We start from the raw sequence: 27,836 nt of genomic DNA, 5'->3' as shown, positions 1-27,836 counted from the left end.
GGATGTCCCGGGTTCAATTCCTGATCAGGGAACAAAGGAGAAGCGACTATCTGCTTCTGCACTCTCCCCTCCTGCAGCCATGGCTCGACTGGTTCAAGCAGATCAGCCCCGGGCGCTGAGGACGGTTCTGTGGAGCCTCTTCCTCAAATGTTAAAATAGCTTGGTTGTGAGCATGGTCCCAGATGAACAGAGTATCGGCCCTAGATGGGGGTCTCCGGTGGATCCCAGTTGGGGTGCATGAAGGAGTCTATCTCTGTATCTCCCCTCCTCTCACTTGGAAAAATAAAGGGAAAAAAACTTACTTATTTACTTTAGAGAGGAAGGGAGAGAGGAACAGATACAGAAACAGAAACATCAATCTGTTCCTGTATGTGCTCTGACTGGGGATTGAACCTACCACTTTTGTGTGTCAGGATGATGCTCTAACCATGGAGCTATCTGGCCAGGGCAATATGGCTTCAATTTTTGAACCATCAGAAGTGAGCAAATGCTCAAGTGGCATGCACTGGTATGGCATACTGCTAAGTATCTGTTCAGACCGGTCGGTGCCAGTGCTGTACTAGTTGTTCATTACTGTGAGCAGCACCCCTGCAAAGGAAATTTAATCCCTGTGCAAAACCAAATAAAACTTAATTTCCTTCTCTAGATGAAACCAGTGTTACTAGTTCCTTGTCTGTCTTTTCAAATATATCCTATGAAGAGAAAACTAAATACAGTACATATAAATATCCATTCCCCATCCCCCAAACAGAAATGGTGGTACACCATAAACAATTCCAACCCTTGTTGTTTTTCATTCCATGAACTCAGGGAGATTACTCCAGTAATTTCAACTCTGCTCTTTACTTAACTCACGAACACAATGAAGTAATCTGAAGATAACACAACAGAATCCAAAGTTTTCAATTCCCCAAAGACAATTTCAAATCTCCATAATTCCTTGAAGCAGCTGTCCACAGACCGTCTGGGTTTTCCCCACCTAGTATAGGATCTAGTTCAGAAGCAGATATATAAGTAGTTGCCATGTCCCATTAGTCCTCCTTTAATCTGCACCCTATACTTGTAAACAGTATGAAGAACTCAGTTTACCTTGGTGGAATACTCTTTTGGACAGCCCATGTTGACGTCAATACCAGCCACATCATTTTCTCTGGAAAAACATGAAGTAGAAAAGTAGTAAATATACAACTTGAGGAAAGAAGGCAGAGTCAAAGGCATGGGTCTGTGCTCATGAATCCCTTACCATGTCCCAGGCCTAAAACACACCAAGCCTCAGTATCAAAAAATCTGTCTCCAAATAGTGCAACCGACTCCCCCAAGCACAGCTCAAGAGGCATGGCATATGTGCTCAGACATTTACAAAGAGTTAGTTGTAGAGGACTTTGCTACTTCGGAGTTATATCAGATAACTCAAATACTGAGTGACAGTCACACTGAACTAGATCCCAGAGTTCCAGTTCTGATTATGGTAGTGAAAGCCACTTGTCCATGCACAATAGTGACATGAGCATAAGAGCTCTTGCCCAGGCACTAATTCTGGTGGAAGCTTCAAGACTGCCTTTGCTGGCTGCACCATGCAGTGGCTTACTCCAAACAGTTCTCAGATGTAGAAAGGACCCTTACCTCCTCTTCCACTATGTACATAGTTAACAGGCTGTGATTCAGCAGCAAGTATTGTGTGAGTTCCTCCTCATCCTTACTGTAATTAATAACAATAGCCAATACTTACTAAGCACTCACTATGTACCACACACTGCAAAGACATTTATGTGCATTATTTCTTTTACCTCTTCCTGTAATTTCAGGGGCAGGTAATATACTGGTCTCACTTTGTAGATGAGAAAACTAAGTTCTCAGCAAGGGTACCTAAGGTCACACAGCAAGTAGCAAAGCCAGAATTCCAAACCAGGTCCATTGAACTACTTAACCACAACACTCTCCTGCCTTCTTTAATTTAGGAAGCAATAAGTCTAACCTACACTTCATGAGATTAAAACTTCAGGGCTCATAGTCATAAGAATCCTTGACAAGGGAACCTCATGAATAAACGCTAAAAAACAGGCACCAATACAGAGGTTATCTGGGATCTAGGCACAGTGGGTACATATGAGTCCCAGGGAAGCCCTCGGACTCTACAAACAGAGATGGAAACCAGACAGGGAACAGAATATAATGTACTAGAAGGCAGAAGGGTAGTCACCTCCAAAGTCACCAGGAACAGTGAGGCCTCAAAGCCCACAAGAGAGGCAAAGATAGTTCCAAGAGGAAAGAACTTACACAAGTCTGGCCACAGCAAGGGCTCGCTCTGCATCTGAAGTCCCCTGGGAACACAAAAGGCTGCATCAATCACCGCCCTGACATAGGTACACACACACTTGCAAACACACCCATGATGCCATGCACATACACGTCAGCAAATGGAGTCCAGCAGGTGTCCCTTAAACAACCAGTCCACTAGACTAGTTCACTGTCAAAGGCCAAAAGTGCATCTAGAGGGCCTAGAAAATGTCATCAATGCCATGATTACCTTCAAACATACAAAGAAACTAAAAAAATTTTATAGTGAACAATCACATATCCACCACTTAGAGTCTATAATTAACATTTTGCTATATTTGCTTTATCATAAGCCTACCCATTGTTGTCAATTTTTAAAAAATCTAATTTGGGAGCTATTCTGAAAAAAATACCAAGAAATTCCCAAAGAGAGAGAAGAAAGCTACATAGTCATTACAACTCTAACATAAATACTAACTATTCTTGAGCAAACCTCATTTCTTTCTTTGAGAATACAGACTACACAAAAACAAAGACCATGATCTGAATAACTAATATTAGAAATTAAAAATATATAAATCATGCCAAATGGGTAACTTCTATAATTAAGGAAATTAAATTTGAGACTGGAGACACATAACAGACTGTGATAGCTTGATTTCCATAAACTATCTCCAACAACGTAATCATTCACAAGCAGAACTTTGAAAAATGTTTAAGAGGGATCTTCGGGAAGCCACCACTGTGCTTTAAAGCCCAGGCATTTAACACTGGTCCAGTGCAGGGCAAGAGATGGCAAATCCTGGCAACAGGTGAGGTCTGGGATCTCGTACCATCTGGAAGACGACCCTGCTCTGTTCTCTTTTGCAGGTGCGGAAGACTACTCGGTCATCGGGGGCGACAAAGTCCACTGTGCTGAGCACTTCTGCAAGAAAACACAAACACACAGGCCCACCCACTCATGAAGCAAGTTCAACCTAGCCTACTTCCTGCAAGAAAACACAGCAAAAGTTTCAGCTTAAAGGGGACACAAGAAGTACACAATTCTTAAAAAGAAATCAGTGAGCAGCCTAACTAGGCAGTGGCACAGTGGATAGTGTCAGCCTGGGATGCAGCGAACCCAGGTTCGAAACCCCAAGGTTGCCAGTTTGAGCACAGGTTCATCCAGCTTGAGTATGGGCTCACCTACTTGAGCATGGGGTTACCGTCTTAAGCGTGGGATCATATATATGACCCCATGGTTGCTGACTTGAGTCCAAGGTCGCTGGCTTGAAGCCCAAGATTGCCAGCTTGAGCAAGGGGTCACTGGCTCAGCTGAAACCTCCAGGTTAAGGCACATGAGAAAGCAATCAATGAACTACTAAGAAGCCACACAAAGAATTGATGCTTCTCATCTCTCTCCCTTCCTGTCTGTCTGTCCGTCTCTCTGTCTTTCTTTCTTGCTAAAAAAAAAAAAAAAGAGAGAAATCTGTGAGTACATGGGAGACTTCTGAGAGGCTAATGATGTTCTATTTCCTGACCTGGGTAATAGTCACTTACATGGTTGGTTGTTTAGTTATTTATTTATTTTTTTAATTTTTTTTATTTATTCATTTTTAGAGAGGAGAGAGAGAGGGAGAGAAACAGACAGAGAGGGAGAGAGAGGAGAGAGAGACAGAGAAAAGGGGGGAGGAGCTGGAAGCATCAACTCCCATATGTGCCTTGACCAGGCAAGCCCAGGGTTTTGAACCAACAACCTCAGCATTTCCAGGTCGACGCTTTATCCACTGCGCCACCACAGGTCAGGCTGTTTAGTTATTTATTAAACTGCATGCTTGTGTTGATGCACTTTCTCTGTATGGTTGTTACATTTTGCAATTTTAAAAAACTAAGAAAAAAAAATGTGCATATAGAGCACTTTGGGCTACAGATTTTGATCCAATTCTCTCAGAAGATGTCACTCTGAAATTTAGCAAAACTGCTGTTTCTTAATGACATACCAGCTGCCAAATGTCGTCAGCAGAGATTTACTGTATTATAGCCACTCCCTATTTTTTTTTTTTAAAGAGACAGAGAGAGTCAGAGACAGGGACAGACAGGAAGGCAGAGAGATGAGAAGTATCAATTCCTCGTTGCAGCATCTTAGTTGTTTGCTGGTTGATTGTTCATTGATTGCTTTCTCATATGTGCGCCTTGACCGGCAGGCTACAGCAGAGCAAGTGACCCCTCTGCTCAAGCCAGCAACCATGGGGTCATGTCTTTGATCCCACTCTCAAGCCAGTGACCACACACTCAAGCTAGTGAGCCCATGCTCAAGCTGGCGACCTCAGGTTTCAAACCTAGGTCCTCCACATCTCAGTCTGACGCTCTATCCACTGAGCACCTCCTAGTCAGGCACAGCCACTCCCTATTATCAGCAGTTATGTATTTACCAATTTGCCTGCTCGCTAAAATTTATTTGTAACTCCAAAATCAAAAGTCATGGCGTTTTTGTCATCATTTTCGGACACACATAGAACTACAGAAAATTTTAGTTACCCATTGTACACGTTCCCAGCTGAGGTCAAACAAAGCAACACTCTGCCTTTTTGGTTCAGCTCTCATTCTGTAAACAAGTGTCTTTATGGTGTAATACTTAATGTCACATTTTTGCATTTTTGTTGGTAATCTCATTGTTTACATGGCCCCAAGCATAGAGAAGTGCTATGCAGTGTTCCTCCACATAGAAGGTTGTAATGTGCCTTACGGAGAAAATATATATGTCAATCTTTGTTCAGACATGAAATTATAGTGCTGTTGGCTATGAGTTCAATGTTAATGAATCAACAGAATATATTAAATTATGTACCTTTATTTTTTTTATATTGAACACATCATTTCATTATTTCACTCCCCTTTCCAGTTTAAATTACGTGCCTTTACACAGCGGCACACACAAAACAAGATTATATATATTGATCTGTTCATGAAAATGGGTGACCAGAGGATGGCAGAAACCTAACCCTGTACAGGCTACCTTGGAGTTATTGCAAGTTCAGTTCCAGGTCACCACAAAAAAAAGTAAATATCACAATAAGGAAAGTGACACAAATGTTTTGGTTTCCCAGGACATAAGAAAGCTATATTTACACTATAGTCTATTAAGTATGCAATAGCGCTATGTCTAAAAAAAATGTATATACCTTAATTAAAAAATATTTTGTTGCTAAAAAATGTTAATCACCATCAAAAAAAAAAAAAAAGGCTAACCATCATCTAAGCCTGTTGGAAAAACAGCGCCAACAGACTTGCTTGACACAGGGTTGCCACAAACCTTAAACTGGGAAACAAAAAAAAATCTGCAAAGTGCAATAAAATGAGGTATGCCTATATTTCCCTAGGAGCAATGGTACAGTATTCACTAATTTAATGTTTGCAGCAACTTTATAGAACATAACAACTGCAAAGAATAAGACTCTCATAAGATCTTCATATCAAAGCTCTATAGCAGGTACTACCACAATTAGCTTTCAAAGATGACTAGCAACCATGAAAGAGATCCAAAGTGGCAGATGGGAGAATATGCCTACCTCATGCATTTATTTTGATAAATAAATGAGATCTTTAATGCAAGTAAAGCACTTCCATAAATAGAAGCTATTATTATCATCCTAGCACTGAACAGATTAGAAGATTAAAAAGGTGGGGTCAAGGCAATGACACCTTGGCAGAGGTAATCAAAGCAATCTCCAACAGCAGACACAGCTCATGCCTGGCAGTAAGAAGGCTGAGAGGAGAATCATAGAAACATAATGGTTTATACTAGAGTTCTGTTTATTATAACAGCAAAAAACGGACATCCGCCTGACCTGTGGTGGCGCAGTGGATAAAGCGTCAACCTGGAAACGCTGAGGTTGCCGGTTCAAAACCCTGGGCTTGCCTGGTCAAGGCACATATGGGAGTTGATGCTTCCTGCTCCTCCCCCTTCTCTCTCTCTCTCTCTCTCTCCCCTCTCTATAATGAATAAATAAAAAAATAAAATAAAATAAAATAAAAAACGGACATCCCTGGTCAAGCACTGTTGAAACCAATTCTGACATAGTCACCTGTAAGTACTGACATGGAAAAATGTCCTAGTAGAAAAGTAAGTGGCAAAATGGCAAAACACGTGTAGCGTGACACCAAGGGGGTGGGAAGAGAGACATACAAATGTGTTATATTTTTATATAGATGCTTTACTAAATGTATAAAAAAAATACATTATTCCTTTTTTGCAATCACCTCTGCAAATATAAGATTATGGGGATTTTCATTTTCTATGTTATATAGGTCTGTAACATTGAATATTTTGTAACACAAAAAATATATAAATTTAAAACAATTAAAGACAAAACTGAGTCACAACTTCTCTTGAACTCACATGAAGATCTGACAAATGTGTATCCATTTCTAAAACCTCAAACAATACCACAACTCTAATCAAAGCAGAATCAGCCTCATCAATAAAATATAAGCAAAACCACAATTCAGTACAACCACTTACATTTGCAAAGTACTTACATGTACCTTATATTATTTGATCCTCCCTCCAATCTATGATTTAGGTAAGGCAGGAATTATGATTTTCATTTTATAGCTAAAGAAACTGAAGCAGAGGGGTCATGTGACTTGCCCAAGGTCACACAGCAAGTGGCACAGCCATGACCAGCACCAAAGCCATCCCAACCCCAAGGCTTCTAGGGTCCTTCCTATATATGAAACCTGGCAATTTCTATGCCAGCAAGCCTGTGGGTGGAAGGCATTCTTAACCTATTTCATACCTGACACCTGTCAGGGTCTTTGGAGACCAGTGACTGTTCTCAATGGAACATGCGATCCACAATATTACACAGCCAGGCAAGGAGAACCCTGGTAGGACCCTGTCACCACAGGCGAGGGCAGTGACAGTGCAGCCTGGGCCTGACTGGGCACACACACAATCCTGGGACCAGAGCTGCACTCACCATTGACAACTCTCTTGCACTGAAGCATCTTGAGGTCGATCAGCTCCTACAGAGGAATCAGAGGGCACATGTCAGTCCAGGGCATGTAGGCCCTGGGCACTGGGGGACTTTCACAGCCCCTTTACCTGATATGGGCTACCTAACCTGTCACCCTACTACCAACAACAAACCATGGCTTTTGAGACACATAGGGCTATTCTCCTTGCCCAAGCATGACAAGCAGAGGCCTGAATGAGCTTCTCTCAGTCAACTGCTCTTCCCAAGGACCCTGGAGATATTTGGAGCCTTCAAAGGGTGAGCAGCCCAGGGAGCCAAAGAGAAGACAACAGCCCAGGACGTGGACACCTGCATACTTTCCTCACTTACTAGTCTCAGCTCCAGTCCATCCTCTCAAAGAACCACCCGCCTAATTCCAGGAAATGTTCAAAGACAAAAGTGGAACCAGTGGACAGAAACACAGGGAGGAAGATTTAAAATCAACACAATAAAGGAAATTCTAAAACATCTATTCAACATGGGTCACACTGTGTGGAAACAAAAGAGGTGAGATCCTCAGTTCTGGAGATGTTCGAACTCATGAAAGAAATAAAAAAGAAGTGAGAGTCCATGTCTCCAGAAGGATTGAGATCCTCTATCTCTTAGTGGGAGACAGCACTGATCTGCTTTGTTCAGTGATCATTTCAATAGATGCAGAAGACAAACCAGAAGCTCATGCCTAGGAGTTCTGGGGACCCAGAAGAAGACAGAAAGAAAACCCTTACCCCTGGTACTCATCCTCATACTGACTCCTTATGAGCCTCAGCAAGTCACAACCCCAGCCAGTTGGGCCTTTGCTCCTTCATAGGCGTATGTAGGGCTCAAGTGGTCAAAGGGTCCCTATGGCATCCATGGGTCCCCTCCCAGCATAGCCATGTTCCAGGTTACCACACGTTCTAGGCATTTCTGTGGCTATTCTCTGTATGTTGCATTCAGATCATCAAGTACCACCAGGCCCAACCAAACAAATCACCACCACCAAGCAGTATGGATACATGGTTGGCATCCAAGCACCAAGAATCAGTGTGGTGTTCTAAGGGATAGACAAAGCCTGATACAGAGCCCCTGTAGCTGGTGATCCTAGCTGCAGAAGCAGGCAAGTGTACAAGTGGGCAGCATTGAGTGTCCTATACTTATGAATAGCAGCTCTTCTGCCAGGCTGAGCTTTGACCAGGAATGAGCAGTATAAAGCAATGAAAGCCCCTACTGGTGCTGGAGGCCCAGCCCTGGCAGCAGTAACCTGTCCATCTTGGGATTCCCAAAACTCCTGGTCAAGTTCACCTTTATAACCCTTAGGCATTTCTTCTTTGTATGCTAGTTGCAGATGTACCTGTCATACCGTTACATTAGACTATGAACCCGAGGGATGTCCTTTGTGCACACAAAGATGGGCTTTGAGGACTTTAGCCAGGTAGCCTGAGCTCCAAGAGGAGGAGCTGAGGTAAAATGGCCCTTGAAATATCTTATGATATTTCTGATATTTCTGATTTATGATATTATCTGACTCTCCGCTAAGCCAAAAGAGCCTCTGGGGCCCAGACACTGTCTGATTGATCCTTGAATCACTAGCATCTATCACATTGCAAGTGCTCACTAAACATCTGATGAAGCTGCTTCGATACGTTATCCACAGATGTTCAACTGTTTGTTAAATGGGAAAATTCATTTAAATTGTCACCAATAAAACCACAAGTGTGCCTGCTCACCTACACACTATTGTTTATCAATTTTATTTATTATAATTTGTTCTATGGATACAGAATGAAACCTCAGTTTTATTTTTAACTGTATTTCCTTGATTAGTGAAAATAAACTTCTTTTTCCTATGTAGTAGAGTTTATCATCCATGCATCTACATAGCGAACTGCCTTTTACATCTATAGAAGTGCAGAAAAAAAGAAAAAACCTATTCTTTGCCAAATTAAGTATTAGGTTTTTCTGTCTTAATTATCACAAATATTTTTCCTATATCAATATCACTTCCTCAATTTTTATCATACATAAAATTACTATATGATCTAACAATCCCACTTCTGGTTATAGACAGACCCAAAAGAATTGAAAATGGGGTCTCGAAGTGATATTTGCATACCAATGTTCACAGGAGCACTATTCACAATAGCTAAGAGATGGAAGAAACCCAAATGTCCATCAACAGATGACTAAACAAAATGCAGTATGTAAATACATACAATATACAATAGAATATTATTCAGCCTAAAATGGACGAAATCCTGTCACATTCAACAACATGGATGAATGTTGAGGACATTATGCTAAGTGAACTAGCCCATCACAAAAAGACAAATATTGCATTTTCCATATATATGAGGTATCTAGAGTAGTCAAATCCATAGAGATAGGAAGTAGAACTGTGGTTATCAGGGCTTGGGGGGAGGTGGTAATGGGGAGTTAACGGGCATAGAGTTTCTGGAGAGTCTAGGGCTAGGCCATACCACCCTGAACACTACCAAACTCGTCTGATCTCAGAAGCTAAGCAGAGTCAGGCCTGGTTAGCTCCCAGGACGGGAGAGTTTTTGGAGATCTGTTTTACAATAATGTGAATGTACTTAACACTACTAAACTGCACACTTAAAAACAGTTAACATGCCTGACCAAGTGGTGGTGCAGTGGATAGAGTGTCAGACTGGGATGCAGAGGACCCAGGTTCGAAACCCCAAGGTCACCAGCTTGAGCATGGGCTCATCTGATTTGAGCAAGGCTCACCAGCTTGGACCCAAGGTCGCTGGCTCGAGCAAAGGGTCACTCAGTCTGCTGTAGACCCCCGCCCCCGTCAAGGCACATATGAGAAAGCAATCAATGAACAACTAAGGTGCCGCAACGAAGAATTGATGCTTCTCATCTCTCTCCCTTCCGGTCTGTCTATCCCTATCTGTCCCTCTCTCTGATTCTGTCACACACAAAAAAACCAGTTAACATGATAAATTTTATGTAATGTGTTTTTTACCACAATAAAACAAAAAAATTTTAAGTACTCATTCTAGTAATCTGGGCCTCTTGAGAACATTGCCTTCTCTGGCCCTGGTCAGTTGACTCAGTGGTAGAGTGTTGGCCCAGCGTGTGGAAGTCTCGGGTTCGATTTCCAACAAGGGCACACAAGAGAAGCACCCATCTGCTTCTCTACCCTTCCCCCTCTCCTTTCTTTTTTTTTTTTTTTTTTTTTTTTACAGAGGCAGAGATAGACAGGGACAGACAGACAGAAACGAAGAGAGATGAGAAGCATCAATCAACAGTTTCTCGTTGCGCGTTGCGACTAGTTGTTCATTGATTGCTTTCTCACATGTGCCTTGACCGTGGGCCTTCAGCAGACCGAGTAACCCCCTGCTGGAGCCAGCGACCTTGGGTCCAAGCTGGTGAGCTCTTTGCTCAAGCCAGATGAGCCCACGCTCAAGCTGGCGACCTCGAGGTCTCGAACCTGGGTCCTTCCGCATCCCAGTTCGACGCTCCATCCACTGTGCCACCACCTGGTCAGGCCCCCCTCTCCTTTCTGTCTGTCTCTCCCTTCCCCTCCCGCAGCCAAGGCTCTATTGGAGCAAAGTTGGCCCGGGTGCTGAGGATGACTCCATGGCCCTGCCTCAGATGCTAGAATGGCTAAGGTTGCAACAGAGCAATGCCCCAGATGGGCAGAGCATCGCCCCCTAGCAGGCTTGCCAGGTAGATCCCAGCCAGCAGCATGTGGGAGTCTGTCTCTCTGCCTCCCTGCTTCTCACTTCAGAAAAATACAAAAAATACAAAAAAAAAAAAAGAACATTGCCTTCTCCCTTGATCTTGCTTATTAAAAGGTACAAGTACAGCCTGACCTGTGGTGGCGCAGTGGATAAAGCCTCGACCTGGAATGCTGAGGTCGCCGGTTCAAAACCCTGGGCTTGCCTGGTCAAGGCACATATGGGAGTTGATGCTTCCAGCTCCTCCCCCCTTCTCTCTCTCTCTCTTCCTCTCTCTCTCTCCCTCTCTCTCTCCTGTCTAAAATGAATAAATAAAAAAAATCAAAAAAAAAAAAGGTACAAGTACATTGCTTCTCGGCCTTTTGGCTAAGATCAAGTGTAGTATCTGTTCTTATCAGTTTAAAAGGTACAAGTACAACAGATAAGTGTCCCTCACAGTCTGGGCCCATGAAGTCCCATTGTTCTTATAAAAAGGAATAGAAACACGACATCTGAGGAACTCCTGGAAAACTCCCGTCAATAGGGCAGACTTTGCTGGGGAATCAGACTACTGCTTCCTTGACTTTTGCTGAGGTGGTTCATCCTTTCTTCACCTCCAGCTGCTTACGGCTTTACAGGGCTTTTAAGGAGGTGCCTGCACGCCTTGTATAGATCATATACCCAGTCCTGTGAGTTGGGTGGGGTGGTTTGACTACCTAATCTCACATATGGGCCATCTCATGTGAAGCCAGTTAAGATCATCCAGGCAGCTCATATAATGCAGGCCTGCAGTGCATCTCTGAATCCACCAGGGGGCACCAGTCACCACACTATGTCATGTTCACCACTTAGGGCCCAGCCAACCACCCACCAACAGGATCCAGCCTGTCTGCCTGTGTTCAACTTCTGCTCTGCGCAGGGGCTAGCTAGGTCTGGGTGGAGGGCCTCTGTCTCCTCCAGCAGAAGAAGCCCCTTTGTTCAGAAGCCATACCGATTCTTCCAAAGTATGAGCACATCAAACATGCCAAAGAGTTTTAATCAGTATTTCCTCTTCTCCTAACTAAAGCAGAGCCCTGGAGAAAAGGATTGGTCACATTCATTAGATTTGACCAATTAGAAGGACCCTGGAGGAAAGGAAGGCCACACTCGGAAGCCATCACATAAATCCTGTGCCCATGACTTCCAAAGTGCTTGAAAACAACTCTTAAGAAATTCCAAAGAAGTAGCTGATGAAGGTTCTGGAACCTGGCAGGTCACCTGTTTCCTGTGGCATCACCCTCCCACTGCCCAGCTTCTATGACCCCCATCACACCAGTTTCCCCAGGACCAAAAACACACAGCGACTGTTTAGAACAGGCCCTGTGCTACAGTGCAATCACTGACTTCCGCCCTGGTGTTTCATTCCACACATTTCCAAGTGAAGATAACCCCATTTTCTAGAGTCCCAGGAAATTGCTGCCTGCACAGGAAAAGTGAAAGCCAGAGGGACTGGACATGTTAATGCGGCACCAAAGCCTTTTCCTCAACTTAAACAACCCCAGAATCTTTCCCTGTAATAGGTTTAAGCCCAGGTGAGCTGGTGGTTCTGAAGGCCTGAACCCTTCCTACCACTTGGTCCAACAGAATAAACCAGCAGAATGGTGGGGGCATAATTGAATTTAAAAATAAAAGGCTAAAACTCAAGGACCAATTCTTACTTTTACTGAGTGTACAAGATTTGGGAAAAAAGGACATGGAGAACCATCAGAGGAAGCAAAATTCGATCAAGACAGCATGCAAAGCAAGGACAGAGAGGGACACCATATACCCTGTGTCTTGAAGTGATCATGAGGAGGGGACAGCTGGACAGAGATGGAGCTGGGGCAACACAGAAGAAGCAGGAGGCTTCATCTGTGTCTGAGCCATCCTCCAAGGCCATGTTGGTCAATATGGGCTAAGTGGATGAAGACCTAGCATGTCCGTCTCTATTGTTATCCTTAAGTTCATTTATTCATGTACTGAACATGTATGAAAGTCCATAGGAGCCAGGAGAGTAGTGCCTTGACATGGTACTCATCCATCCACCTGGCTCAGGTATCCCCCAATGCCACCATGCTGCCCAGGCTGCTGGCCCTCAGCAAGCTCACAGAACTCATACATGTCATGTCTTTGTCTCCTGCTGCCTACAGTGAGCACCTGGGAAGTCAGTGCCCTTTCTGCCACACCTCCCCCCACTCCGTTCTGACCACTTCCACCCAGTGCTTGCAGAAAAGCTCTCTGGGAAAATCAGCAGCCCCTTACCTCACAGTACACAATGTCCGCCCCATAGTCCAGGGCCAGCAGCCGCATTGGGAGAGTCCCTACCCGAACCATAGGTGCTAAGATGAGTTTATTGTGGTAGCACAATGGGAGGCTGTTCACAATCATTCCTTCTCTGCTCTAGCCTGAAAAAAGGGAAAACAAGAGTTAGAAATTCAAATAGAGAAAATCTCATAGTATCCAGAGCAGGCCTTCCTTCTTCCTTCCAACACATAGTACTTTGTATCTTCTTCTGACCATAAGAATAATATATGCTCATTCATTCACCCAATAAATATTTAAGTGTCTAGTCTGTGCCAGTTACGACTCTAATCTTTGGGGATACATTAAGAGAACAAGACAAACAAAATGCCTGCTCTGGTAGAGCTTTTAATCCAATCAGAGAACACAAACAAAAATACAATAGTGCCTGACTGGGCGGTGGCACAGTGGATAGAGCATCGGACTGGGATGCAGAAGACCCAGATTGGAGACCCTGAGGTCGCCAGCTTGAGTACGGGCTCATTTGGTTTGAGCAAAAGCTCCACCAGCTTGAGCTCAAGGTCGCTGGCTCGAGCAAGGGGTTACTCAGTCTGCTGAAGGCCCGCGGTCAAGGCACGTGCAAGAAGGCAATCAATGAACAATTAAGGTGTTGTAATGCGCAACGAAAAACTAATGATTGATGCTTCTCATCTCTCCATTCCTGCCTGTCTGTCCCTGTCTATCCCTCTCTCTGACTCTGAAAAATAAAAAAATTTTTAAAAAATGCAATAGTATAACAGGCCTGACCTGTGGTGGCGCAGTGGATAAAGCATTGACCTGGAACGCAGAGGTCGCCAGTTCAAAACCTTGGGCTTGCCTGGTCAAGGCACATATGGGAGTTGATGCTTCCTGCTCCTCCCCACCTTCTTTCTCTCTCTCTTTCTCTTTCTCTCCCTTCTCTAAAATGAATAAGTAATCTTAAAAATAAAAAAAGCAGTAAGTATAACAAATAAATAAGTTAGATAAGTATGTTGGATATCCAGTATAGTCAGCCCTCTGTACTGCGGGTTTCACATCCATAGATTCAATCAACCACCAATCAAAAATAAGCAGAGCCTGACCAGGCAGTGGCGCAGTGGATAGAGAGCGTCAGACTGAGATGTGGAAGGACCCTGGTTCGAGACCCAGGGGTTGCCAGCTTGAGTGCGGGCTCATCTGGCTTGAGCAAAAAGCTCACTAGCATGGACCCAAGGTCACTGGCTCGAGCGGGGGGTTACTCAGTCTGCTGAAGGCCCACGGTCATGGCATATATGAGAAAGCAATCAATGAACAACTACGGTGTCACAATGAAAAACTGATGATTGATGCTTCTCATCTCTCTCCGTTCCTGTCTGTCTGTCCCTATCTATCCCTCTATCTGACTCTCTCTCTGTCCCTGTAAAAATAAATAAATAAATAAGCAGAGGCCCTGGCCGGTTGGCTCAGTGGTAGAGCGTCCGCCTGGCGTGCAGGAGTCCCGGGTTTGATTCCCAGCTAGAGCACACAGGAGAAGCGCCCATCGCTGGCTTGAGCAAGGGGTCACTCGTTCTGCTGTAGCCCCCCAGTCCAGGCACATATGAGAAATCAATCAATGAGCAACTAAGGAACCGCAATGAAGAATTGATGTTTCTCATCTCTCTCCCTTCCTATCTGTCTGTCCTTCTCTCTGACCTTCTCTGCCATAAAAAAAAAAAAAAGCAGAAAAGGTCCTGGCAGGGTGGTTCAATGGATAAAGCATTGTCCTGGCTCGCCAAGGTTGCAGGTTTGATCCCCGGGCAGGGCACATACAAGAAGCAATCAATGGGTGCACATTTAAGTGGAATAATGAGTTAGTGCTTCTCCCTCTCTCCCCTGTCTATCTCTCTCAAATAAATTTTTTAAATTAAAAAAAAAAAAAGGAAAATAAGCAGAAAAAAATCCCAGAAAGTTCCACAACACAAAACATGAATTTGCCACATGCCCAGCACTATGCTGAATCCACATAAATGATGTGCAGGCATGCCCTGCTTTAGCCTATATGCGAATATAGGTTATATAGATCATATATTTTATTTTATTTTTATTTTTATTTATTATTTATTCATTTTAGAGAGGAGAGGGTGAGACAGAGAGAGAGAGAGGAGAGAGATAGAGAGAGAGAAGGGGGGGAGGAGCTGGAAGCATCAACTCCCATATGTGCCTTGACCAGGCAAGCCCAGGGTTTCAAACCGGTGACCTTAGCATTTCCAGGTCGACGCTTTATCCATTGCGCCACCACAGGTCAGGCTAGATCATATATTTTAAATCAGTGGTCCCCAATCTTTTTTGGGCCACGGACCGGTTTAATGTCAGAAAATATTTTCACGGACTGGCCTTTAGGGTGGGACGGATAAATGTATCACGTGACCGAGACAAGCGTCAAGAGTGAGTCTTAGACGATGTAACAGATTGAATCTGGTCATTTTTTAAAAATAAAACATCATTCAGACTTAAATATAAATAAAACAGAAATAATGTAAGTTATTTATTCTTTCTCTGCGGACTGGTATCAAATGGCCCACGGACCGGTACCAGTCCCCGGCCCGGGGATTGGGGACCACTGTTTTAAATACTACCCCATTTTATACAGGACAAGAATTTTTGTATCCACAGGGGTCCTGAAGCCAATCCCCTACGTTCTCCACATCCAACCCATCATTAACTCTTGCTGAAATAATCTTCAAAATACAACTTACATCCATCTGCTTTGCTCCATTCCACTGCCACCATGGCACACTAAGCTAGCCTCCTAACGGGCTTCCCCATGTCTATTCTTGCCTCCTCCTATCCACTGTCTTCACAATAGCTAGCTTGGCACCTTAAAAAAGCAATTCTGACAATGTCGCTTCCCTGTTTACACCCTCAGTGGCTTCCCACTGAGTTTAGAATAAATCCCAACCCCTACTAACGGCCCATAAAACCCTGCATGACCTGCCTCTGTGATCTCTCCAGCCTCACCTTGAGCCCCTCTCACCCTCACTCTCTGCTCTGTCCACCCTGGTCTTTTTTATCCCCCACCCTGGTCTTCTTTTAGAGTCTCTCACACCAAGCTTTCTGCTGCCCTGGGGCCCATGCACTTGCAGTTCTGTTTGGAATACTCTCCCTAAGGTCCTTTTAACTTTGTCCCCCTTTGTATATGCCTCTAACGGGCAATCTAACTTCAGGTCCCTGGTTACATGCTCTCACATTACCTTGGATTTCCTAAAGCTCAGTTACGATCCATGTGTCCGTACTTATTTATGTTGTCTCTTGTTCAAATTACAGCTCCTCTAGAACCCCAGGACTACATGCTCTAAGGATAGAGGTTTGGCTGCTTACTTAGTTCACCACCAGGTTTCTAGTGCTGAGCCCAGTACCTGGCCCTTCACAGATGCTTCGTAAGGTGTTACTGAACACTCACCTCTGTGATGGCTGAGTGGACACCCTCTTGTGGGGTGGGTGGTCTGGGAACTTCCTCTGGAGCACTGAAAATGGTGCCTGACAAGCCCTGCTTCCAAAAAGACTCTTCTCAGAGACATCAGGCAGCCCCTACCCTTCCCCAGTTACTATCACAACCACTCACCCGGCCCTGAGGTCACACCCAAATCACCATTTGAGTCACATATCCTCAATCTCTTGTACCATTCCTTTAATAGCTGGTCTTCTCTATCACATTTTGATCACTCCCAATTTCTTTCTCAGTAACCTTAACTTCTTTTCAGCTGTGTGGATACAACATCCCATTAATTATAACGCTTCAGATTGAACATAACACCATTCAAGGAAAGCAATGAGTGGAAAAGCTTTACTAGTCCTCACCAAGACAATTTTCCCAGAGACTATAACCTTGCTTAAAAAGTGGTTTCTTTAAAACAAAAATTTAGGGTTAGCATTAGCTATTTAAAGAATTATTCTATTTCCCATTCAAAACATGTTAATGAGAAAACGCTAAACTGATCCATTATATTTGTAGCAGGAAAAGGTGATATACTGTCAAACAGACCCGCACTGGAATCCGCCCCGACATCGGGGCTCAGCTTCTCCCACTGGAATACGAGGCTTCAACAGAATCTATGTTGGGGGGATGCTGTAAACAGTAAATTTCACGATGCACAATAGTTCTTGGCATACAGTAAGGGATTAATAAATGTTAACTGCTCTCATTATAAGGCTTTTACACTTTCAACACACTCTAAGTCTATTGTTATATCAACAAACATCCTCTAGCTGTTTTAGGATCAAGGCAATGCGGGATGTAATGAAACGGAAAAAACTGAAACTATTTCTCAGCTCTAACACTGCTATTATCTATCAACTGAACCATGGCAACACCCTTCAAACAAGTCTGTCTGCTTCCAGGCTCACTATATCCAATCCATGTTCCTTCTAGCAGCCAGTGGAGTCTTTCTAAACACAAATCAGGACATAACAGCCTCATTTTCCCCACTGCCTTTAAAATTAAGTCCAAGCTCTTTAACACAGCAAACAAGGTCTGGTGTGCCTTCCACAGAGCCCCACCTTTCATTGGTTGTTCTCTGCCCTCTTAACTACCCCCCCATATCAAGCTTCAACTATTCTGAAGTATTTCTGCTTCCCCAAACTGGCCTGTTCTAAGTTTGGAGTCTCTAAAGAGTTTCCCTGCCTAGGAGCCATATCCCTATTTCTCCTCCAGTTGATTTCCACTGGCCTTTCAGAATTTCAGTATAGATGTCACCTCCTCCAGGAAAATTTCCCTGACTCACAAACACAGGGTAAGGACTCCTCCTCTGAGTTAACTCATGTCCTAGAATATATTCTTTTAATTACAAGAGAAACTGTCAATATGCCTCCCTCATCATAAGGTGAAGGCAAGCACTGTGCCTTGCTCATTACCAGATCCTCAACATAGAGTATACAATCTGGCATAAGGTAGGTGCTTAGAGCAGGGGTCCCCAAACTTTTTACACAGGGGGCCAGTTCACTGTCCCTCAGACTGTTGGAGGGCCGGACTATAAAAAGAACTTTGAACAAGTCTCTATGCACACTGCACATATCTTATTTTAAAGTAGAAAAACAAAACGGGAACAAATACAATATTTAAAATAAAGAACAAGTAAATTTAAATAAACAAACTGACCAGTACTTCAATGGGAACTATGCTCCTCTCACTGACCACCAATGAAAGAGGTGCCCTTTCCAGAAGTGTGGTGGGGGCTGGATAAATGGTTTCAAGAGGCCGCATGCGGCCAGCAGGCTGTAGTTTGAGGACCCCTGGCTTAGAGTTTCTTATAAAAAGAAATTAGCCTGACCTGTGGTGGCGCAGTGGATAAAGCGTCAACCTGGAAACACTGAGGTTGCTGGTTCAAAACCCTGGCTTGCCTGGTCAAGGCACATATGGGAGTTGATGCTTCCTGCTCCTCCCCCTTCTCTCTCTCTCTCTCTCTCTTTCTCTCTCTCTCCCCCCCTAAAATGAATAAATAAATAAATAAATAATTTAAAAAAAAAAGAGATTAATAGGCCAAGTGGCAATAAGAGCCACAATACAGTTCATGCTTCAGTCACAGTAAGAACTCTACACAGACAAACTGCATTTAAAGTGATTTGCCTTACCTCCACTTGGTTATGGAGCAGATGAATGCCTACCCCATTCCCTTGCTTACCCAGTAAAAGACTACAGGCCCTGTAAGCAATTTTCATGGAAACTCCCACTTGAGTGAACAAGGGTCAGGTAAGAAAGCAGCAGGAGATGAAGCTGGGGCCAGATTCTGGACAGTGATTAGATTATCTACAGACAACAGGGATGTACTTATGGCTTTTTTTTTTTTTTTTTGGACAGAGAGAGAAAGTCAGAGAGAGGGACAGATAGGGACAGACAGACTGGAAGGGAGAGAGCTGAGAAGGATCAATTCTTCATTGTGGCTCCTTAGTCTCCTTAGCTATTCATTGATTTCTTTCTTATATCTGCCTTGACCAGGGGCTACAGCAGAGCAAGTGACTCCTTGCTCAAGCTAGCAACAATGGGGTCATGTCTATGATCCTACTCTCAAGGTAGCAACCTCATGCTCAAACTAGTGAGCCCATGCTCAAGCCAGATGAGCCCGTGCTCCAGCCAGCGACCTTGGAGTTTCAAACCTGGGTCCTTCGCGTTCCAGTCCAGTGCTCTATCCATTGTGCCACTGCCTGGCCAGGCTACTGATGGCTTTTGAGTCAAGGGGTAAATGGCCCTGGCTGTGTTTTAATAAGATCACTCAGGCAATCAAAGATGGGCTGAAGGGTGATAGAAAAAAGGGCTGAAAAGAGAATGGCCAGCACTTGCACAACAGTGCTGATGTAGATAGGAAAATGGAGAAATGGCAAAGGAATACTAATAGCCACTTTTTTATTTTTGTGATGCCTTGTAATTCCCCAAATGCTTCCTATACAGCTGTGATTCTCAAACCTGGCTGAGTCATTGGGAGTGGTTTCTAAAAAAAATAATGTCCAGGCCTTACTCCAAACCAATTAAATCAGAATGTAAACTCCATGAGGACAGGAATTGTCTGTTTTGCTGTCTGTTTGAACAGTGCCTGACACACACATGGTGCTCAGAAAACATTTAATGAGTCAAGAAATGAATGGCTGTACCACTGTCACCAAGATCCAAGGGACAATTCTTAAATTTTTTTTAAAATTTATTGATTTTAGCCAGAGAGGAAGAAAGAGAGAGAGAGAGAGACATCAATTTGCTCCTGTATGTGTCCTGGCTAGGGATAGAATGGGCAACCTCTGCACTTCAGGCCGATGCTCCAACCAATGGAGTTATCAGGCCAGGGCAAGGGAAAATTCTTTTTAAAAATTAGATTATCGTTTCTCGGCCTTTTGGCTAAGATCAAGTATAGTATCTGTTCTTATCAGTTTAAAATTTAGAGACTAACCAGGCAATCTAAGTTACCATGGCAGCCCTGGGAAAAAATACTACCAAGTTAGTCCCCTACTCCCAGGAGCTTACATTTTTTTCCACAATAAGGAAACTTCTTATTTCTAAAGTACTATGCTATAAAACATGTATCTCAATAACAACTAGCCTGACCAGGTGGTGGCACAGTGGATAAGTGTAGGACTAGGATGCGGACGACCCAGGTTCGAGACCCCGAGGTCACCAGCTTGAGCACAGGCTCATCTGGTTTGAGCAAAGCTTACCACCTTGGACCCAAGGTTGCTGGCTTGAGCAAGGGGTTACTCGGTCTGCTGAAGGCCCACGGTCAAGGCACATATGAGAAAGCAATCAATGAACTATGGTGTCACAACGAAAACCTGATGATTGATGCTTCTCATCTGTCTTCGTTCGTGTCTGTCTGTCCCTATCTATCCCTCTCTCTGATTCTCTCTCTGTCCCTGAAAAAAAAAATCATAAAAGTAGTATAGAACCAAAATATCTGGAGCATCCTTTATATCAGGGGCCGGGAACCTATGGCCCACGAGCCAGATGTGGCTCTTTTGATGGCTGCATCTGACTCGCAGACAAATCTTTAATAAAAATAATAATGTTAAAAATATAAGGTCTATCGGAAAGTTCTGTCCATTTTTGGAATAAAACAAAATACAAATTTTTCTTACCATCAATAAACTTTATTAAATAATATATTTCCACACCAATTCTATCTTCCGAATATGGTCCGAAATGGTTTGCTGAGCTGAATTAAGCCTTTCTGCAATCTCCCATGTTGTCAGAAAAGGATTTTGCTCCAACATGGTCTTAACAACATCATCATCGATCAAAGATGGTCGCCCAGAACGTGGCTTATCAGAAAGGTCGAAATCACCTGTTTCGAATTTTTCAAACCATCTTCTGCATGTCCTATCAGAAACTGTACCTTCACCAAACACTTTCAATAAATTTCTACATGCTTCTGTAGCATTTCTTCCTTGTTGAAATTCGTAAAAATATGGCCCTGGCCGGTTGGCTCAGCGGTAGAGCGTCGGCCTAGCGTGCGGAGGACCCGGGTTCGATTCCCGGCCAGGGCACATAGGAGAAGCGCCCATTTGCTTCTCCACCCCTCCGCCGCGCTTTCCTCTCTGTCTCTCTCTTCCCCTCCCGCAGCCAAGGCTCCATTGGAGCAAAAATGGCCCGGGCGCTGGGGATGGCTCTGTGGCCTCTGCCTCAGGCGCTAGAGTGGCTCTGGTCGCAATATGGCGACGCCCAGGATGGGCAGAGCATCGCCCCCTGGGGGGCAGAGCACCACCCCTGGTGGGCGTGCCGGGTGGATCCCGGTCGGGCGCATGCGGGAGTCTGTCTGACTGTCTCTCCCTGTTTCCAGCTTCAGAAAAATGAAAAAAAAAAAAAAAAAAAAAGAAATTCGTAAAAATACAGTGGCGTAAATGAACTTTATCAGTAGCCATGGGCACACTATCGATTCACACATAAGACTAATGTGAATCAACTTTGTTTTAGTTAATTTGCTATGTCAGTATGTATACATTAAGTGATAAAAATAGAGATGCACACATGTGCCAAATAAACATGTGCTTACTACGTGTTGAAACTTGTTGTGATAGAAACGGACAGAACTTTCCGGTAGGCCTTATATAAAACATTCTCATGTATTACAATCCATTCATTTCCTACCGCTCGTGTTCATGGTTGCGGGTGGCTAGAGCCAATCACAGCCTTTCTCTGGGACAACACCAAATTTTTTTTGATAATGCATAACATACACGGGTCGTTGTATGGCTCACGAATTACATTTTAAAATATGTGGCGTTCATGGCTCTCTCAGCCAAAAAGGTTCCCGACCCCTGCTTTATATCAAATATCCTCTATCTCTTCATATCAATAGTCAGTGGCCATCCAGTATGTGTATGAACTTTTCATGGAACATTCAGTACTCTCAAGACAGATCTACGCAATCTGAGTTGCTACAGCAGTTCTTTATATTAAATTAGACCCTGGCCAGATAGCTCGGTTGGTTAAAGCATCATCCCAATATGCAAAGGCTGCTGGTTCAATCCCCGGTCAGGACACATTTAGAAACAAAATGTTTCTGTCTGTCCATCTGTCTCTCTTCCCCTTCTCCCTCTCTCTGAAATCAATAAATAAATATAAATTCAGAATCTGCCCTCCTATCACCCATTGGTCCCAGTTTTTCCTCCTGGAAGGGGACCTCATCTCTTTTCCACCAGGCACTTTCCCAAATATAACAGTTTTGTTCTCTCTAAACTTCTCTTCTGCAGCTTTACCTTCTTGAATCACTCCTCCTATGTTTATAATTTTCAGGAGCCCCCAATGTTCCTTATCGAAACAAAATTACAAGCTTGGCATCAGTGTGCCTTATATAGATTCTGGGGATGGGCTAGGGCCAGTACAAGAGTTTGGCAAATGAGCCTACCTGAAGTGAAAGTATATGTGGTAACCTCTGCCTCCCTTCAGTCCTCACCCTATAGGCAGTTTCTCAACAGCAAACTTGACATTTTGTGCCAGATAATTCATTTTTATAGGGACTGTCCTGTGCACTGCACAATTATTTAACAGCATCCCTGGCCTCTACCCACTAGACAGATGCCAATACCACCTCCACAGTTGTGACAACTAAAAGTTTCTCCAGTGTCATATGGGGGGTGGAGGGAGTAATGGAGGTAAAATTAATGACTGTTCACTGTCACTAGTCAAAGCTCTCTCTCCTCTGCTGGTTTAACAGGTAAGTCTCAAGAACATCTACTTGTATATCAAAATAGTATTTGAAATTTTAAAAGTACTTATCTTTTTAATGGTATTTGATGAAACTAAAACACTTTCTCCAGATGTTAAGAACCTCCCAGATGGTTAATCCAGTTACTTTATCTCCCACCCCAGGTACTGGAGACTACAGAAAAGATGACACCCATCTTCCAGCTCTATTCAAAAAGTATGATTTGTGTAAGGTTTTGTTTTGTTTTGTTTGTTTTGCAACCTGAACATCCGAATTCAAGTAAAATATTCTGCCTGACCAGGGCTATGTGAGACAAGCCACGTACCTAATCACTCTGTAGGGTAGCAGGACCTTCCTCACTACTATTCAGGTAATTTACATGTCTGACTAGGAAGCCAGTGGAGGTGTTCAGGATGAGAAGTTAGGTGGAATGACACTGGAGTGTGAACCTCAGCTGAAAAGAGAAAATGTGTGAAGAGATGAATCTGCTTGAAATAAAGCCTGAAGACCTTAACTGAGATAATAAGATGAAGGCTACTAGCTTGCCCTCTGGAATGTCAGCTGGGTGGGGGGTGGAAGCGGGAGGTTTAGCCCGGATCTTTCACACCTTGCCCCCGTCTTGCCCCGTCCCCTCCAAGGCCTGGCCATTCATTCAGGCTGTGAATAAAGAGACCTATCACCAGACCTTGCTCGGGGACCACATATGGTAAAACATCGTCGCACCCTCGGAATTTACAGGCGGAGAACAGCACTGGACAAGCCATCACCGGGGTGGTGAGGGCGACAAAGGAGAATAGCAGGGATAGACCTCCCAATCGCCAGACCTCCGCCCTCCTGATCCGTAAGACCTGAGCCCCATTGCGGGATATCGTCGGACCCCAGTCCTGCCTACATTTCACGCCTTTCCCCAAGGTTGGCCTGGGTCTGGACGTCTCCAACCCCAGTTCGGACCTACAGACCTCGCCGCTGCTGAACTGTACAAATCCTCCCTCCTTCCTCAAGGTTCTCCAATTCCGCGTGCCGTACTGAGCCGCCCCAGCCACCGTCTGCGATGCCTTGGCGCGTAAGTGACGTCAGAGCCGTGCGTCTCTCCAGCAGCTAGGAAAACATGGCTTTAGTACAGCGGCCGCGGCTTTCGTTGCTTGCGGCTCGGTTGTTTCTGCTGCCTCGACGGGACCTGGCGGTTAGCGGTCCCGACGAGCCCCTGCCAGTGGTGCGCATCCCACGGGCTCTACAGCGGCAGAACGAGCGGCGGAACTCCCCGCGACCGGTGCTGGTGCGACCCGGCCGGCTACTGATCTCGGCGCGGCGACCGGAGTTCAATCAGCCGGCGCGCCTCACGCTGGGTCGTTGGGAGAGCGTGCCACTCGCTTCACGTGGCTGGAAGAATCGGCGCGCCCGCTCGGACCACTTCTCCATCGAGCGGTCACAACACGAGACACCAGCATTGCGGAACTTCTCGGCCGAGGGTACCTTCGCCGATCTGGGTCTGGAGCCACGCATACTGAACGCACTACGGGAGGTTGCTCCTGAAGTCGTTCGACCCACCACCGTGCAGTCGAGTGCCATCCCCCCATTACTTCGCGGCCGCCACATCGTTTGCGCAGCGGAAACAGGCAGTGGCAAGACTCTCAGTTACCTACTACCTCTGCTTCAACAGCTCTTGTGCCGGCGGAGCTTGGAATTCCGCAGTATCCCCTCTCCCCGAAGCCTGGTTCTTGTGCCTTCGCGAGAATTAGCCGAGCAGGTGCGGGCGGTGGCCCAGCCCTTGGGCAGCTTCTTGGGACTCCAGGTGCAGGAATTAGAGGGAGGCCATGGCATTAGTAGGATCAGGCAGCAACTGTTCAAACAGCCTACAGCTGATATACTAGTGGCCACTCCGGGGGCTCTGTGGAAGGCACTGAGACGTCAGCTGATTAGCTTGGAGCAGCTCTCCTTCTTAGTATTGGATGAGGCAGACACACTGTTGGATGAAAGTTTCCTGGAAATCGTAGACTACATCTTAGGGAAGAGCCATATAGCAGAAGGCCCAAATGATTTAAAAGACTCCTTCAATCCCAAAGCCCAGTTGGCGCTCGTAGGGGCCACATTTCCCGAAGGTGTAGGTCAGGTGCTGAGTAACATTGCCAACTCAGACTCTCTAACCACCATCACCAGCTCCAAGCTCCACTGTATCATGCCTCACGTCAAACAGACATTTTTGAGGTTGAAGGGAGCAGAGAAAGTAGCTGAACTGGTGCAGATCCTCAAGCAACATGACAGAGCAGATAGTACTGGCTCCTCTGGCACTGTTCTGGTGTTCTGTAATAGCTCCAGCACTGTGAACTGGCTAGGATATATTCTGGATGACCACAAAATCCAACACCTAAGGCTCCAGGGACAAATGCCAGCCTCAATGAGGGCAGGTATCTTCCAGAGTTTCCAGAAGGGCTCCCGAGACATACTTCTCTGCACAGACATAGCCTCTAGGGGCCTGGACAGCACCCATGTGGAACTAGTTGTCAATTATGATTTCCCCCTCACCCTGCAAGATTACATCCACAGAGCGGGGAGGGTGGGCCGCGTAGGGAGTGAGGTGCCAGGCACCGTCATCAGCTTTGTTACCCATCCCTGGGATGTGAGCCTGGTTCAGAAGATTGAGCTGGCAGCTCGCCGGAAGAGAAGCCTTCCAGGACTAGGGTCCTCAGTGAAAGAGGCTTTGCCCCAGTTTACATGAATGTGATGCCACAACAGGGATCTTTCCCTGAATGCTGGGTGGAGGAGCACACTTCTCAGTAGGATGCTCCAGGCTGCCCATCACCTCCCTGAAGGTCTGGCAAGCTGCTGGCTGGCATTGGAAGGTGAGCTACTGAGCATGACTGTAGTCTCACATGAGTCATGGAAATAAAGTAGATTTGGGGTTTGTATTATGTCATGATTTCTAACAAAAATGTTTTTACAGGTTCCCCTAATAATAGTTACCACTGGGCAATATTCATTGGATTGAGGAAACTCATACTCCAAAATACTATACCAAGGACAAAGATTATTTCAATTGATATTTTAGTTTGTAAACATGTAGATACTATTTTCTGCCCCCCAAATGTTCTTTAAGCCTCCATGAGAAGGGAAGGGTGATGTGACAAGTAGTAGAAGTTTTCTTCACCAACAATGCCAGTGGGACACTTGCACATTCTTGGTAAAACGTCTCTAGGAATTACTGGCAGAAGAATAAAACGCAGACTGACACAAAAGTATTCCTTGTGTGCATTTTCAGTCTCTGCCTTTTCCCTAATCTCTTGGAGACAGCGAAAGAGGAAATAGGATTACAGTGTTTTACCAAACTGGCAAATAAGGATATATCATCCTCTCACTATCTCCTAGGTTCCAGGCTCTGCAACATTATATAAGCTTTGCCTGAAGTAATGAGTAGTTGAAAGTCAAATATAATACTCCACAAAACAATTTAAAAATACTTGCACCGTGTAAAGGATCAGGTTGTAGAGAACAGAAATGGGGCCCAGAGCAACTTTTGCCCAGAGAATAGTACTAAATGTACAGTGGAGCTCTTTTTTTATGTGAAGAAACTGAGGCTCAGAGGGTAAAAGAACTTGCTCAGAATCACAGTTAGTAGGTCAAAATCTGATCTGTCTGTACCCAGGGTTGTGTTCTTCACCACGCTAGCTTTTGTCAGAGGTGATTCATGCAGAGAATAACTATCCCTGTTTTCCTTGATTAGTTCTTGTTCATAACTATGCCTGATGTAGTTTTTAGTATTGCCCACTTTGACTCTTAAGAACCACCCAGTTTAGACAATAACTTGGTCACTATCTGGACCATGTGTCAGAACTGCCCAGGAAGCTTGTTAAAAGTGCAGATGCCTGAGCCCCACTCCAGATCTGTTTGCTTTCGGAGAGTTGGCTCAAGAATTCACTCACAGGTATTTTTAACTGTTTAGTGGAATTCCCAGGTGAGTCTCAAGTTGATGAATCATTTGCCTAGGCTATTCTGCCTTCCCTAGAGGCCCAGCCAATCCCTGAGATGATACTGATACCCCCACCAGATCAGAGGAATGCTCACAGACAAGTAATCTGTCTGGAACCTTGGAGAGTCTGAGTGGTCTCACGCTGACCACCTGCCAGGACAAACTTACAAAGCCCTTCACATTTTATTTCCTGCCACTCCCAAAGGTAGTCATTTCTAATTAGGCCTGATTTTACCTTTCCTAACATGCACCATGCTAATTCAAGCTACTTGGAAGTGAGAGAGGTGCTTGGTTCTCAACAAGGGTTGTCCAGGTTTAAAAATAGTGGCTTGGCCACATTCCCTCTGTGACAGCCCCAGCAAACAAATGTCCCGTCTTTGCTTCTTTAAGGTCAGCAACAGGGAACCCCGTCCTAGGGCAGGTTATCATTGCTAGGAAGCTCTTGGCCACACTGTATCAAAGGGTGCTCCAGATCTTTCTTGCTCTCATGCTAAGGGCAGAGTTGTCTATTTCCTCCTCTGAGTAGCACCAAACCATCTCTTCACCTCTCCAGCTGTTGAAGACTTAGAGTCAGTGCCATAAACCTAGCTGTCTTAGGTTAATCTTGTTAATCTTGCTTCTCACGCTTATCCGGAATGGAGTTTCTTTGCCTTCCTGTGGTCCCCAGGGCTGTGCCAATCCACAGGTATGCTCCACAGGGAGTGGCTACTTGACTAGGGCATGGATGGGGAGGGCCAGGTAAGAGGGCACAGGCAGGGTGCCTCACTGCCTCCAGCTGCTTTCCACCAAACTAGAGCCTCAAGATTCCCTATGTGACCTCTCTGGAGCATGGGGGTAAGAGTTTGACCCCACAGTAGCTTGCTGGCTGAGGCACTCTGCAGAGAGGATAACATCTAACAGCCTCAAACAGCTAATGCCTCTTCCTTCAATGACCCCCACTGCCCACCAGTGGTGATTACAACCAGAGCCATTCTTTTTATTTTTTTAATTTAGT

At 44.8% G+C, this 27,836-nt stretch overlaps 2 protein-coding genes and 2 pseudogenes across 13 annotated transcripts in view; 3 read left to right on the top strand and 1 right to left on the bottom strand.

The window, feature by feature from the left end:
- Positions 1–23,937, bottom strand: part of DUS2 (dihydrouridine synthase 2) — a 42,867-nt gene extending 18,930 nt beyond the window's left edge. For 2 of the 12 annotated variants that reach the window (XM_066243039.1, XM_066243047.1), the window contains exons 1-7: positions 23,838–23,931; positions 16,656–16,742; positions 13,220–13,362; positions 7,239–7,284; positions 3,111–3,202; positions 2,278–2,321; positions 1,090–1,150 (exon numbers count right to left, since the gene is read on the bottom strand). In XM_066243039.1, the coding sequence (XP_066099136.1) occupies positions 1,090–1,150; positions 2,278–2,321; positions 3,111–3,202; positions 7,239–7,284; positions 13,220–13,345 (369 nt within the window). In that variant the 5' untranslated portion in view covers positions 13,346–13,362; positions 16,656–16,742; positions 23,838–23,931. Of the gene's footprint in view, positions 1–1,089; positions 1,151–2,277; positions 2,322–3,110; positions 3,203–7,238; positions 7,285–13,219; positions 13,363–16,655; positions 16,743–16,844; positions 16,957–23,203; positions 23,333–23,563; positions 23,583–23,770; positions 23,791–23,837 lie in introns of those variants that run through there. The other 10 variants (XM_066243041.1, XM_066243040.1, XM_066243042.1 and 7 more) reach the window with 10 other exon arrangements.
- LOC136313710 (U2 spliceosomal RNA) lies at positions 11,307–11,464 on the top strand (annotated as a pseudogene).
- Positions 20,056–20,228, top strand: LOC136313712 (U2 spliceosomal RNA; annotated as a pseudogene).
- Positions 23,938–23,950: 13 nt separating the features above from the next.
- Positions 23,951–26,114, top strand: DDX28 (DEAD-box helicase 28). Its single transcript, XM_066243037.1, has one exon. The coding sequence runs from the start codon at positions 23,987–23,989 to the stop codon at positions 25,592–25,594; it is 1,608 nt and encodes a 535-aa protein (XP_066099134.1). The 5' UTR covers positions 23,951–23,986; the 3' UTR covers positions 25,595–26,114.
- Positions 26,115–27,836: the final 1,722 nt, after the last annotated feature.

The sequence above is a fragment of the Saccopteryx bilineata genome, chromosome 9 (assembly GCF_036850765.1).
Source record: "Saccopteryx bilineata isolate mSacBil1 chromosome 9, mSacBil1_pri_phased_curated, whole genome shotgun sequence".
NCBI classification, from domain to species: domain Eukaryota; kingdom Metazoa; phylum Chordata; class Mammalia; order Chiroptera; family Emballonuridae; genus Saccopteryx; species Saccopteryx bilineata.
The sequence above is the reverse complement of the archived record's forward strand: the minus strand, read 5'-3'. Positions and strand labels throughout refer to the sequence as shown.